The 14,018-nt window shown below is 43.2% G+C and overlaps 1 protein-coding gene across 1 annotated transcript in view; it reads left to right on the forward strand.

Annotated features, from left to right (window-relative positions):
• Nucleotides 1–14,018, forward strand: part of PYGL (glycogen phosphorylase L) — a 59,761-nt gene that overhangs the window by 37,422 nt on the left and 8,321 nt on the right. Inside the window, exons 13-19 of the mRNA XM_058163091.1 lie at nucleotides 222–336; nucleotides 4,178–4,279; nucleotides 6,104–6,251; nucleotides 8,780–8,838; nucleotides 9,585–9,726; nucleotides 11,763–11,970; nucleotides 13,189–13,323. Coding sequence (XP_058019074.1) covers nucleotides 222–336; nucleotides 4,178–4,279; nucleotides 6,104–6,251; nucleotides 8,780–8,838; nucleotides 9,585–9,726; nucleotides 11,763–11,970; nucleotides 13,189–13,323 — 909 coding nt within the window. The remainder of the gene's footprint in view (nucleotides 1–221; nucleotides 337–4,177; nucleotides 4,280–6,103; nucleotides 6,252–8,779; nucleotides 8,839–9,584; nucleotides 9,727–11,762; nucleotides 11,971–13,188; nucleotides 13,324–14,018) is intronic.

Below are 14,018 nucleotides of genomic sequence, written 5' to 3' on the forward strand. Positions count from 1 at the left end.
ATAACATAATTACACAAAACCATGATGCTGTTGCTTCCAGTCTTGCTATGGCCTTTCAATCTACTTATGCAAAAATTAAGTATTTTTTTAAAATGTGGGCTAATTATGCAATTAGTATTAGTTGAAAATTTAAAAGATTGGCTGGCCAATGTTTTCTGTCACATCTGTTTAACAAATCTTGAGGGTTTTCCATGAACGTATTCTTGCGTTTTTTTGCTCAGGTTCAAGGACTTTGCAGAGTTGGAGCCAGAAAAGTTTCAGAATAAAACAAACGGGATCACGCCTCGTCGCTGGCTCCTGCTTTGCAACCCAGGACTTGCAGAATTAATTGCTGAGGTAAAAAAAATGCTCAGTTGCTCTGCTTAGCAAAATAATTATTGTAATAATTTCTATGTGCTTTTTAAATAATTTTTTTTAAAAAAAATCCTGGAACCGAGGGAGACCACTGTGCCTCAGATAGCTGGGTGTGAATCCCTCTATGTGAAGTGGGGTCATAGGACTCAGGTGGGCTTGTTGATCACGTACCTGGCTCCTTGCTGCGTGACAACAGCCCTGCCCAAGCTGTTGGAGTTGCTGGCTGGGTTGGCAGTTGAAACCCCTAGACTGTTGGTCATGGGGGATTTCAATCTGCCATCAACTGGCGCGGCATCCTCGACTGCTCGGGAGTTCATGGCTTCCATGATGGCCATGGACCTGACTCAATTAATTGATGGCCCTACCCACATCGGGGGTGGCACCCTAGACTTGATTTTTATCTCTGGCCAATGGTTGAATGATCTGATTTTAAATGATTTAGTTGTCGAACCTTTGTCATAGTCAGATCATTTTCTCCTTCGTCTGGACTTTCAGACCGCTACCCACCACCTCAGGGAGACGGAACCAATACGTTGGTTCCGTCCCAGGCACCTGATGGACCCAGAGAGGTTCCTGACGGAGCTTGGGCCGTTTCCCGAGAATCTGGCCCGCGGCACGACTGAAGAGCTAGTCGCGGTCTGGGAACAGGCCGCGGCTGGAGCTTTGGACCGTGTCGTGCCTTTGCGGCCTCTGACCTGGCATCGGTCTCAACCAGCTCCTTGGTTTTCCGAGGAGCTGAGGGAGATGAAACGCCGGAGAAGACGCCTAGAGAGTCCCTGGAGATCCAGCCGTTCTGAATCTGGCCGGACACTAGTTAGGTCCTCAGTAGGACCTACCTAGTGGCATTGAGGGATGCGAAGCGTTCCTACGTTTCCTCCCTCATTGCGTCGGCAGATAACCGCCCGGCCGCCCTGTTTCGGGTGACCCGCTCTCTCCTTCAACAGGAGGGGCGGGAGGACCCATTACAAGGGCGTGCCGAGGAGTTTAACGGTTATCTATACGATAAAATAATTCAGCTTCGGGACGGATTGGATCAAAATTGGGTAGATCCAGGCGAGAGTTTCGAGATTCGTCTTGTTGAGACCGTTTGGGATAGTTTTGACCCTGTGACTCCCGAGGACATGGACAGGTTGCTGGGAAGGCTGAATGCCACCACATGTTTACTGGACCCGTGCCCCTCCTGGTTGGTGCTGGCCACGCAGGAGGTGACATGAGGCTGGCTCCGGGGGATTACAATTGCTTCTTTGCAGGAGGGAGTCTTTCCTGCTGCCTTGAAAGAGGCGGTGGTGAGACCTCTCCTCAAGAAGCCTTCTCTGGACCCAGCTGTTTTAGGAAATTATCGTTCAGTCTCCAATCTTCGCTTTATGGCGAAGGTTGTAGAGAGTGTGGTGGCATGTCAGTTACCCCAGTACCTGGATGAAACTGTCTATCTAGACCCGTTCCAGTCCAGCTTCTGGCCCGGATACAGTACGGAGACGGCTTTGGTCGCGTTGGTGGATGATCTCTGGAGGGCCAGGGATAAGGGTTATTCCTCTGCCCTGGTCCTATTAGACCTCTCAACGGCTTTCGATACCATCGACCATGGTATCCTGCTGTGCCGGTTGAAGGGTTTGGGAGTGGGAGGCACCGTTTATCGGTGGTTCTCCTCCTACCTCTCTGACCGGATGCAGACGGTTTTGACAGGGGGGCAGAGATCGACTCCGAGGCGCCTCATGTTTGGGGTGCTGCAGGGGTCGATTCTCTCGCTTCTCCTGTTCAACATCTATATGAAGCCGCTGGGTGAGATCATCAGTGGTTTTGGGGTGAGATATCAACTGTACGCTGATGACACACAGCTGTACCTTTCCAACCCAGGCCACCCCAACGAAGCTATCGAAGTACTCTCCCGGTGTTTGGAAGCCGTACGGGTCTGGATGGGGAGGAACAGGATCAAGCTTAATCCCTCCAAGATGGAGTGGCTGTGGATTCCGGCACCCCGGTACAGTCAGCTGCAGTTGCGGCTGTCTGTTGGGGGCGAGTCATTGGCCCCGATGGAAAGGGTGCGCAACTTGGGCATGCTCCTGGATTGACGGTTGTCTTTTGAAGACCATTTGACAACCATCTCCAGGAGAGCTTTTTATCAGGTTCGCCTGATCCGCCAGTTGCGTCCCTTCCTGGACCGGGATGCCCTATGCACGGTCACTCATGCTCTCGTTACTTCTTGCTTGGACTATTGCAATGCTCTCTACATGGGGCTCCCCTTGAAGAGCACCTGGAGACTCCAGTTAGTCCAGAATGCGGCTGCGCGGGTTATTGAGGGAGCAGTTCGAAGCTCCCATGTAACACCTATCCTGCGCAGACTGCACTGGCTGCCTGTTGTCTTCCGGGTGCGCTTCAAGGTGTTGGTTACCTTTAAAGCGCTCCATGGCTTAGAACCGGGATACCTACGGGACCGTCTACTGCCATCGTCTATCTCCCAACGACCGGTGCGTTCTCACAGAGAGGGACTCCTTAGGGTGCCTTCAGCCAAGCAATGTCGACTGGCGGCCCCCAGGGGGAGGGCCTTCTCTGTGGGAGCTCCTACCCCGTGGAACAAACTTCCCCCTGGACTTCGACAATTACCTGACCTCCGGACCTTTCGCCGCGAACTTAAAACTTATTTATTCCGTCTTGTTGGACTGGCTTGAATTTTTAAAATTTTAAATTGATTTTATGGGTTTTTAAATTTCTGTTAAGTTTATAGGGAGATATTTTATTTAAATGTGGCCAATTGAATAAGTTTTTTAAGGGTTGTTCTTAGTATTGTATGTGTAGTTTTTGTATTTTATTTTGGCTGTGCACTGCCCTGAGTCCTTCGGGAGAAGGGCGGTATACAAATTAAAATATTCATTCATATTCATTCATATTCATGTATAATCAGGCAATTTCAATCTCCTTTCAAAACTCTGAAAACACTTTGTAGGTAGGATATCTGCTTTTGCTGTCTACTTATCGACTATCATTCTGATTAAATAGTCTTTGTAGGCATCTATGGAGATTCTCAGTAATACAAGTCATGGTTGTCCCAAAGGTGCTTTTTGAAAAGGCAAAGGGACTTTATTTTTCCTTTAAGATGTTTCGCTTCTCATTCAAGAAGCTTCTTCAGTTCTGATGCAAAGGTGGAGGGTGGAAGGATTGCAATCATCTGGTTGTTCGCACTCTGAGAGTCGTTGAGGCCACTTGGAGGTTTATCTGAGCCCTCAGGGTCGCCTGAATAGTGCATATGGGTGTGGAACCTTCTTGGAACTGCTGTGGTATAAACAGGATATAGATGGTGGTGTATCCTTCCCCTCTGTTGAGAGAGGGCTGTTCAGTTTTAATGTAGACGACCTCTTTGACCACTCTTTCAAACCAGTGGTCCTGTCTGTCCAGAATGTGAACTTTGCTGTCTTCAAAAGAACGGTCTTTGCCTTTTATCTTTGGGCGAAAAAGCATCTTTGGTCTTTGTAGGCCTTGATACCATTTCACCCCCTGCATAAGTTGTTGAATAATAAAAGGAAAGATGGTATATTCTGAGTTTGATTGGTTTTTTGCAGACATTTCATTACCCAACTAGGTAACATCATCCTCCATCATCCAGGTATTGATAATGTTACCTGATGGGTAATGAAAGCAACCTCAGAGAGAATGAAAGGACTTCACAGTTCAACCCTAAGCCACATATATTGAGCCTCAATATGCTTAGATGCAGTGGGTGCCACAATGAGCACCCGTGGGCAATGACAATGGGATGACTGTGGATTCTTAAAGGGTTCTGTGTCTTCTGAGATGATGCATATGTGAAATCTCTTTCTTCTTCGTACAGAAAATAGGGGAAGAATATGTGAAAGATTTGAGTCAGCTAACAAAGCTGCATCGGTTTGTGAATGATGATGTTTTCATCAGAGAGGTAGCCAAAGTCAAGCAGGTAAGGGGAACGAAACGGGTGGAAATTTCCTCTTTTCAAAGAATTTTCTATCTCCAAATGATCTACGGATGATCTTTCATTGCATTTTGTTTATATATGGCAAATTCAAGAAGATTCAAGTGACAGACGTAGAGCATCATTTGTATTATGCCAGTACCAGGTTAGGCTAAAACAGGTAATTTGTTCAAGGTGATGTAGGGAGGGTCCAGGGGTGAAATCCAGCAGGTTCTGGAGAACCGGTAGCAGAAATTTTGAGTAGCTCGGAGAACTGGCAAATACCACCTCTGGCTGGTCCCAGAGTGGGGTGGGAATGGAGTTTTTGCAATATCCTTCCCCCAGGATTGGGGAGGGAATGGAGATTTTGGAGTATCCTTCCCCTGCCATGCCTACCAAGCCACGCCAACCAAACCAAGCCACCCCCATAGAACCGGCAGTAAAAAAATGTGGATTTCACCACTGCCAGGGTCTCTGGAAAATTATTGTATAGAGAGAGAATTAGAAGAGGGATGCCAATTGATCATTGCTTGGTAGGAAATCTGGAGAGCATCAGGTTTTGGAAGACTGCAATATAATAAGAGTTTCAAAAAAGTTTTGGAGTGAACTGATAAGGGCCCTTTAAGAGGCACTATTGGGCAAATCTGTCATATTTCTTCCTTTCTGCTTACCAGAGGGAATACAAACCTCAGGAAAGACTCCAATTTGGTCTTTCACAAAGTACAACCCACTTTCTACCAAAGTATGTTGGTGTGGGCAGGCTACAACCGCATGCATATACACAAGAAAATAATTGCTAGATAAGTTTCTGCATTCTCCATAGGTGAGGTACAAGTGGCTTTGGGGCTCACAGCCCAGTGACTAGATGGGAGAAAGCAGCCTGAACAATGGACCAACTGAAAGCCAACTGGAGAGCACCAAACTCCCAAAAATGTTTCCTGCATGCAACCTAGAATGTCCATATAGGAGGTTTTCCTCCATTTTCCTGGAGAAAACCTTATGCTCAAGCTGTAGTGCCTTGGACTACTTCATTTTCCCTCAGTGGTGGGCTGGTTACAAAATGGAAGTAGTGTTTCAAAGACATGTCCTTAGCTAAAAGCAAATACATACATTTTTTTTTGTAAAAAAGTTTTTTATTTTTTTTAATGCACACACTAACATACATTTTTTCTGAACAGAGTATTGGTCAGGTTTCAGACTTATACAACTTTTAGTTCTCTTCCAACACATTTCGTATGTTTACAATAATATATTTTTCCTTTTCTCTCTCTCTTTTGTTTTCTTTCTTTTATTTATGTTGTATATCTAATCTTAACCCTTTGCCCTGAATTCTAATCATTTATCAACTTCCCTCTTTCTTTCTTTTTTCCCCTTCTCTCATTGCTCCCTCTAAATTAAACCCTTTATTTCCAAACCAATCGTTATCAAAATTGGTATTTGTAAAGTTTTATATATACTACTTATCAAACATTAGAATCATTCATATATTAGCAATTCAAAACAATTCATATAATATTCAACTGTTTGTAAGTGTATAACTCTTTATAGTAAACCATAATCAAAAAAAGAAAAAAAACTTTAAAAAACTAAAGAAAAGAAAAGAAGATAAGATAAGTCAATTTTTGTTGCTGATGCAAGAAAACTGTGTAGATGAGCCCTCTGTTCTTCAGGGACAGTAGAAGGACTTGTTCCGTTGCCAAGCTAGTCGATCTTTGCAAATAGAGTTGAAAGAAACACATCCTAGAGCAAAAAAGATTTTGGCTGGTTCTGTCTTCTTTTCACTTGGTTATAAAACCAGAAGAATGGTCATACCTCGCTTTCTCTTCACAGGAAAACAAAGTCAAATTTTCCCAGTACCTGGAGCAGGAATATAAAGTGAAGATCAACCCAGCTTCCATGTTTGACGTGCAGGTCAAGAGAATTCATGAATACAAGCGGCAGCTCATGAATTGCCTACATGTGATCACCATGTACAACCGTGAGTAAAGTTGTGCCTGGCACAGCATACGGAGCATTCTGTTTATAGCTTCCCTGCTTGCATAAATGTAACAGCACTGCTTTAAAATAGAATCAAATGGTAAACAAAAACACCTAATAATTTTTAAAGAATTATAATCTGAAACAAAAGAGTGGCGTGGTGGCCTAGAGATGGAGCTCTCGCCTCACAATCAGGAGGCTGTGAGTTCGATCCTAGGTAGAGGCAGATATTTCTCTCTCTGGGCACACTGAGAATGTATCTGCTGAAAAAACACACCACATTGGCAACAGGAAGGACATCCGGCCAGTAAACACTCAACTCCATTCAGTTGTCCAGACTCCACCCCACAAGGGGTTATGGGTTTGTCAAAAGAGGATGATGATAATCTGAAACAAAAACACTACCAATCAATGGGAATAATAAAGCTCATTTTAAGATTTATCTTGATGCACAGTCTGTAGAAATAAAATGAGAACTATTCAAATTGTGAGGGTCATAAGGAAAGATACTGCTTCCCTGCTTAATTCCAGGTCCTGTCTGCCTGATGGCTTAAATGCCTTTGCTTCTTTTTGAACCCTTTTTCAAAGCCAGTAACTCTCATCAGCTGCTGATGTAGGTGAAAACTTCAGAATCACATTCCTTTTTATCCCAATATTCCTCACTGTAGAAGCTGCTCATTGCCAGTCATTCTAAGCACAGCCTCCCATTTTTAGTACAGTTGTGTAACAGTTCACAATTATTGCTCATTGAGCACATGATTAATAGAGCACTGCAGAAGCTGACAATGTGAACATGGGCCACACAGTAATACATCAGGTTTGTGATTCCTTCTGTTCTACTTTGTTTTTGCCTTTCTCCTGGATTCCTTTACAGAAGGGCCCTCCAACCTTGGCAACTTTAAGCCTGGAGGACTTCAACTCCAAGAATTCCCCAGCCAGCAAAGCTGGCTGGGAAATTCTGGGAGTTGAAGTCCTCAGGCTTAAAGTTGCCAAGGTTGGAGGCTCCTGCTTTACAGTGTCCACGGTGTTGAGGATCTGACACTTGAAAATACCAGAGATCATTAAGATAGGATAAAATGCCTCCACCATTCCTCTGTGAATAGGGAGAAGAAGGGTTACTTCCCAAGTTCCCAGTGAGGAGCTTTGGGACTTCCCTTGGCAAATGCCAAATTTCATGCCCTAATTTTATTTAATAGGTGGTCTTTGACGCACAACCATTCGTTTAGTGACTCTTTAAAGTTACAGAGGCCCTGAAAACAAGTTATCTACAACCGGCCCCCATATCCGACACAGCATCCTCATGGTCATGTGATCAACATTCAGGTGCTTCACAAGGGTCACATGATTGCCTTGTGTGATCTTCCCAGCCAACCTTTGACGAGCAACGTCAATGAGGGAATCTGGATTCACTTAACGACCGAGTGATTTACTTCACAACTTCAGTGAGTTGCTTAACAACCATGGCAATGAAGATGGTAAAATCAGGCGTGACTCATTTAACAATCATCTTGCTTAACAATGGATTTTTTTTTACCTCAGTTGTGGTCATACGTTGAGGACTACCTGGTAATAACTTTCTTTAATTAAAAATAAATGGGGATGTTGCATTTTGTATGGAAAAGAGTCAATCTTAGACTGGCTGTTCCCTCATAGATTTCCAAGCCTTCACAGAAAATAAAAACTGGGTGATTTCAATTGTGTCCTTTGGTTGGAAATATTCTTCTCAGTTAGAAAAATGACATAGTGGCAGAAGAGTTAAAAGAACATGGGGCCATTCAGGCCAGTTTGCCTTCTGCTAAAGTTTTGTGGTTTGACCAAGTCCACTATAAAAATCACTTGATGTCAACCGTCCTACTAGGTCATCTAGTAAAGTAGGACTCCTAACTCTTTGCTTTCACCAAGAATATATTTTACTAAGCCAAAGTGGTTACAGAAGTAGCAAAGCTGGATCTGGCGTTTTCCCATGGAAACTGTACAATTAAATTTCCCTTTCCCCCACTATCTCCCTGTTATCAGTCAATGTCCAGGTAGGTGCATTCATATTGTTTGGGTAATGGCCCCTCAATTTGCACCTTTCCAGCTCTGTGTTCCGATGGTTGACCTTGGGTTGACTGGTGTGTCTCACACCTTGGGCCAGCACAACTTGGTTCCCATCCCCCAACCCCCACCCTGATTCCTCCCTACATTCCAATCTCTCCTCCTTCCCCCCCCTCCTGGTCAGGCTACCAGTTTGCAATGCGAGGTTAGCAGAATGGCAGCCAAGATACTTGAAGAAAATGTTCATAACATTATTTGAGAATTCCAGAGGTGTCCATCAGCATCCTTAAAGTTGGGGATTTCTTGGCAAGAAATTGCAAAGGAAGCCAAATTGGCTGCAGTTGTTCAAGAAAGAGCTGAGTTGACATGATGGGCCTCAAAGAAAGCAACTCCAGGGAAGCAAAGAGAGATGAGGGCTGGAAGAGGCAAATACAACTGCTTTATGTCTGGACAGAAGTCAAGCTTAGGATCTCTTGTCTTTCTCCTTTGCAGGCATTAAACGAAATCCAACAAAGCCATTTGTGCCCAGGACTGTGATAATTGGAGGAAAAGTGAGTCATGAATTTGAGGCTCAAGATTCATCTTTTGGGTGTTCTGCAAAGCAAATTGTAACATTGCTAGAAATGCTATTTTCTGCCTCTATCCCGAACTCTCATTACTATTCCATTTTTAATTATGCAAATAAGTAGCATGAAGAGAGTCTTTTTTTGTTTTCTCACTAAGGTAAATTTGTGTGTGTGTGTATATATAGAGAGCAGTGAAGATGGCAAGAATGTCTGCTTCTTTCTTTCTTTCTTTCTATCTGTCTATATCTATCTATCTATCTATCTATCTATCTATCTATCTATCTATCTATCTATCTATCTATCTGTCTATCATCTCTATGTCCGTCTACCTGTATCCTTTCTCTCTCTCTGTAAAAGTTACTACCCCTTAAGTGTATGCAGCTTTTAATATCACATTTTCCACATTTCCTCCCCCCATGAAAAATCCCATGCATTCTAGCTCACTTTTTTTCGAAATGGTGCTTTCTAGATGCATTGGAGTTATGCAACTCTCCAAATTCTTTTGGGCCTCTTTGGAAATTGTGGGAGTTGTAGTCCCATTTCAACTGAAAGCGTAGCAAGTTGAGTAATACTGCTCTTAACAATTCCTTAGATGCTAGTCAGGAGAGGCTTGCTTGGTTAGGTTGGTTTTCTGCTGCTTCTGCAGGTTTTATTCAGCTTGGAAGTAGAATTGGTAGCCATGATTATCGTAATCTCAACTCCTAACTGCCACATTGCTTTCTTCCTTCCAGGCTGCTCCTGGGTATCATATGGCTAAAATGATAATAAAGTTGATCACAGCTGTAGGCCATGTAGTAAACAATGATCCTGGGGTTGGAAACAAGCTGAAGGTCATTTTTTTGGAGAATTACAGAGTCTCATTGGCTGAAAAAGGTAAGACATCTTGAGGTACCAGGTTGGGATATGTAGGAAAGAGAGCAGTTTGATGACCAATAGTCATGCTATGCCTAAGAAGCTAAGGAATGGAGCTGACCAGAATTTCAGATTTGATTCCAAAAGAGGCTTCAGAGCATTGAATATAGGACCCATCTGCAGCTTTTTCAAGCAGCTCCAATATTTCCTGTGAACGTGTGGCTGCCATGCAATCCTAGGACTAATGCAGCTGCTTTAAAACATGGGTCTCCAACCTTGGTCCCTTTAAGACTTGTGGACTTCAACTCCCAGAGTTCCTCAGCCAGCTTTGCTGGCTGAGGGACTCTGGGAGTTGAAGTCCACAAGTCTTAAAGGGACCAAGGTTGGAGACTCCTGCTTTAAAGAGTTATGGGGAGTTGCTCCTTTTATTCCCCTGTCAACTCCAGAGAACATCTCTTTGGAAATGAGTCTGTAGCACAATACCATCTACACAGAAGAGTAATCAGCACATTGGAAAGTACCAAGATTTTTCAGAATTGAGGAGCGGGGAGACAATATATTGAATGAGCTCAGAGTGCTGACTGGTGAGTGTAGAGAATAGAATGGAATTGTCAGTTGGAGTCTTTAAAATCCTTGAACAAAATCCTTGGGTGGTGCTGTAGTTTTCATCCAACGATGGATTAGGAAGGATCCTGGATGCATAGATTTTGAATTTAAATGATTCCTGGGATTTTATGCATCCTATACATATATTGTACTTAATGTTAACAACAATCACAAGAAATATTTCCTAACTCCCTATACTGAACCTCCTCCAGACCACACCATTCATGGGAGCAGGTGTTTGGAAATATAGTCCCACCTGGAAGTAATTCAAAGTGTTTCCACATATGGCTTTCCAGACCAGTAGTCTCCTTTCAGGATCAGATCATTCCCAGAACACCTTAAATCAGGGGTGTCAAACTCACGTCATCACGTGACATATCATGTCTTTTTTTTTCCTTCGCTAAACTGGGCATGGGGGTGGCCAGCGTGTGACACATCCTGTCGGTGGGCTGCGAGTTTGACATCCCTGCCTTAAATCATTTGCGATTTAGAGGATTTGCTTCCAGAATCTTCCAGACCAGGGGTCTCCAACCTTGGCAACTTGAAGACTTGTGGACTTCAACTCCTGAGAGTTGGAGTCCACAAGTCTTCAAGCTGCCAAGGTTGGAGACCCCTGGTCTAGACTGCTTCAGTTAGTTGAAGGAGAGCAAAATACTCTGGCTTACCTCAGATTGATAAACTTTGTGCATCTCTTTTACTTGTATTACATAATCATTTATAATAACAATTTGTCTTCTTTTGTACTGTTTCATAAAAAGGGGATTAAAAGTTCTCATTTTTGTGTACCTCAATTAGGCCCCATAAATGAGATTTTAAGGGTGAAACAAATATACAAGCCTACCTAGATGTTAAAACTGGCCTTGAAATGTAACATTTCTCAAGATGCTGAATAATAACCTCCTATGAACAGAAACATCTCTGCTTTCTTAGATCTTTTCCAAACTAATCGGCCGGTTTTATTATTGTCACTCTTACCAGCTATAACATGAAGGAGCCTGGCACCCACCACAAGAGATTTTGTCTTTTTGTTGGGCTTAGTTCAAAAAGTTCACAAATCAGTAACATGGAGTCAGCATGGGAAACCAGTTGGCTAGACTCATTCTCTAATCATTAGCTGTAGTTTACTCCTGGGTTGCATCTGAACCTCAACTTCTCGAGTTTCCTATGTAGAACTTCTCCACTATCCCCATAAAATTTAAGTCTTCACTCCGCAGTTTAGAAAGTGATTCATCTGTTACATTGGGTTCAGATTGTGTATAAATGTTTTATCTCAAGTATTCTGCAGGTTTGTTGGATATTCTGTTCTGTCAGTGCATGATTTATTCTGCTGGGGACTATTTAGGAGGGCGTGAGTTTTTTGCTTATCTCCACGCTTTAAAAAATTAAGAAGATTAAAATGCAAATGAGGGGAAAAGGAATGCCCAGATACTAAGATAATATTTTCTTGGCAGTGATCCCTGCTACAGATTTATCAGAGCAGATTTCAACAGCTGGCACCGAAGCCTCAGGCACTGGCAACATGAAATTCATGCTCAATGGGGCTCTGACCATCGGGACCATGGATGGTGCCAATGTAGAAATGGCAGAAGAAGCTGGAGAAGAGAACCTTTTCATATTTGGCATGAGAGTGCCAGATGTGGAACAGTTGGACCAGAAAGGGTAAGACTTGTTAGCAGCTCAACTGGGGCCCAAGTGGTTGTAGGAAAACAATTCAATTGCCTGGAGTAAAATGGACTTCCAAAACTTGAATGGAAGAGGAAAACCCAAGTGTTTGTGTGACCTCACATTTTAATGGCATAAGATTTAGCACCATGAATGCTACGAATTTATATTATTGGGATGAAATATGTATGGGGGTTCTATTCATGCCTTAATAAGACACTTAGGCCTGGAGATAGAATGTTCTCTTGAACTTCCCACTTCCTACAGTCATTTTTTTTGTCCAGGTGTTAATGTCACATTAAAAAGAGGGAATGGGTGGAATCAGTCAAAATGCTGAAATAGTTATTGAGTTATATTTTCATGGATTAATTGCTCTGAATGAAAAAATTTGAGCATTTAAGATAATAAACCCTCATGCTGTGGATCCCATCTGTTAAGGAATGGTACTTGGCAGGGTCTCAAGAGGTGGGCCTTTTCTGTCCTAGCACCCAACTTTTGGAATCTTATCTCCCTGGAAGCGAGGTTAGTTCCATCCCTGTTAACATCCCAGTAGTCCCTCAAGAAGTAGGTGTCATCTACTTGGGGATGCCAGGGGACCTGTGAGAGCTTGTGATGGCTCCCTTACTGCAGTTAACATCATCTTCTCTTATCGGATTGTACTCTAATCCAGGGGTCTCCAACCTTGGTCCCTTTAAGACTTGTGGACTTCAACTCCCAGAGTCCCTCAGCCAGCAAAGCTGGCTGAGGAACTCTGGGAGTTGAAGTCCACAAGTCTTAAAGGGACCACAGTTGGAGACCCCTGGTCTAATCAGTTCTGTAATCTGGGTGGCTGGGACCCTACCCCCTACCCCAATTTTTACTTGGTGAGGGGTTTTTGTGGAATGCTGACACTTGTGCTTTTAATATATTTTTTAGAAACAAATGTTTGTATATGTGTATTGTTTTTAATTCAATGTTGCATGCCATCCAATGTTGGCTCTTTTGTGAAATGGGCAGCCATACAAACTTGATGGATCAATAATGTAAATAAATAAAAACATCTTTTGGAGGCAGTGCCTCCACCCCATCCAAAACAGGCCCCGATTCTTTCCCATAATGCCATTCTGCATCTCGTTTCCACTCTCGGTGTGCACCTTTCCTGGTCTGCTCTCAAGATGACTATTCTGTGACACCTCTTGCTCATCTAATAGTAATGGCTCCACCTTCTTTCACCAGGTACCATGCTCAGGAATATTATGACAAGCTCCCTGAATTGAAGCAAGCTATAGATCAGATCAAGAGCGGTTTCTTTTCACCACAACAACCTGACCTGTTCAAAGATTTGGTGAACATGTTGTTCTACCATGACCGGTGGGTAAAGTTGCCTTACAGATTTGTTTTTTAAATGGCCATTTGTGTCCTTATCATTTGTCAGATAGACATTTGAGTCCAAATAAAGTCAGTTTTCTTTGGTCCGTATAATTAAAAAGCCCCAAGAAACTTAAATCCAGTATGATGTTCTTCCCTTAAATCATTTTGTCATACCAATGAAATTCAGGGTGGAGTTGCAGATTGTATGTATATGTCAGGCTACCTCCGACTATAATTAGGAAAGAATTCACCTTGACTTCATTTGGAACAAAGAAAAGTACTTTTACTATTTACAGTCTTGATAGCAGCTAAGTAAAGTTGGATCTGAGACAAAATATGGCTAACATATCATATCCCCCCAATTGTCCCTCCTCCTCCAGGAGGTCAGGCTGGTCTGGGCCAATGCCAGCTCCTTCTCGGCCCCTCGTGGTAATCTTCTTCCACAGGTCTCTAGTTGTCAGTCATCTTAGGAATGCAGTGTCTGTTAGAAAAGCCCGCGCTGATAACACTCAGTCGTTAATCACCCCTCCCCCCCTGTTATGTCAGCCGACACTCTTAATAGGCTCCTTTCCCTTACCCTGTACGGTGGTATGATACATCTCATTTCCTTAATAGTTTTATAATACAGAAATAAACATTTCACATTCTATCTACTGATATAATCATTCAAAAGTATACGAAGATTGGAGTGGAGG

This window comes from Ahaetulla prasina, chromosome 1, assembly GCF_028640845.1.
Source record: "Ahaetulla prasina isolate Xishuangbanna chromosome 1, ASM2864084v1, whole genome shotgun sequence".
Classification (NCBI taxonomy): domain Eukaryota; kingdom Metazoa; phylum Chordata; class Lepidosauria; order Squamata; family Colubridae; genus Ahaetulla; species Ahaetulla prasina.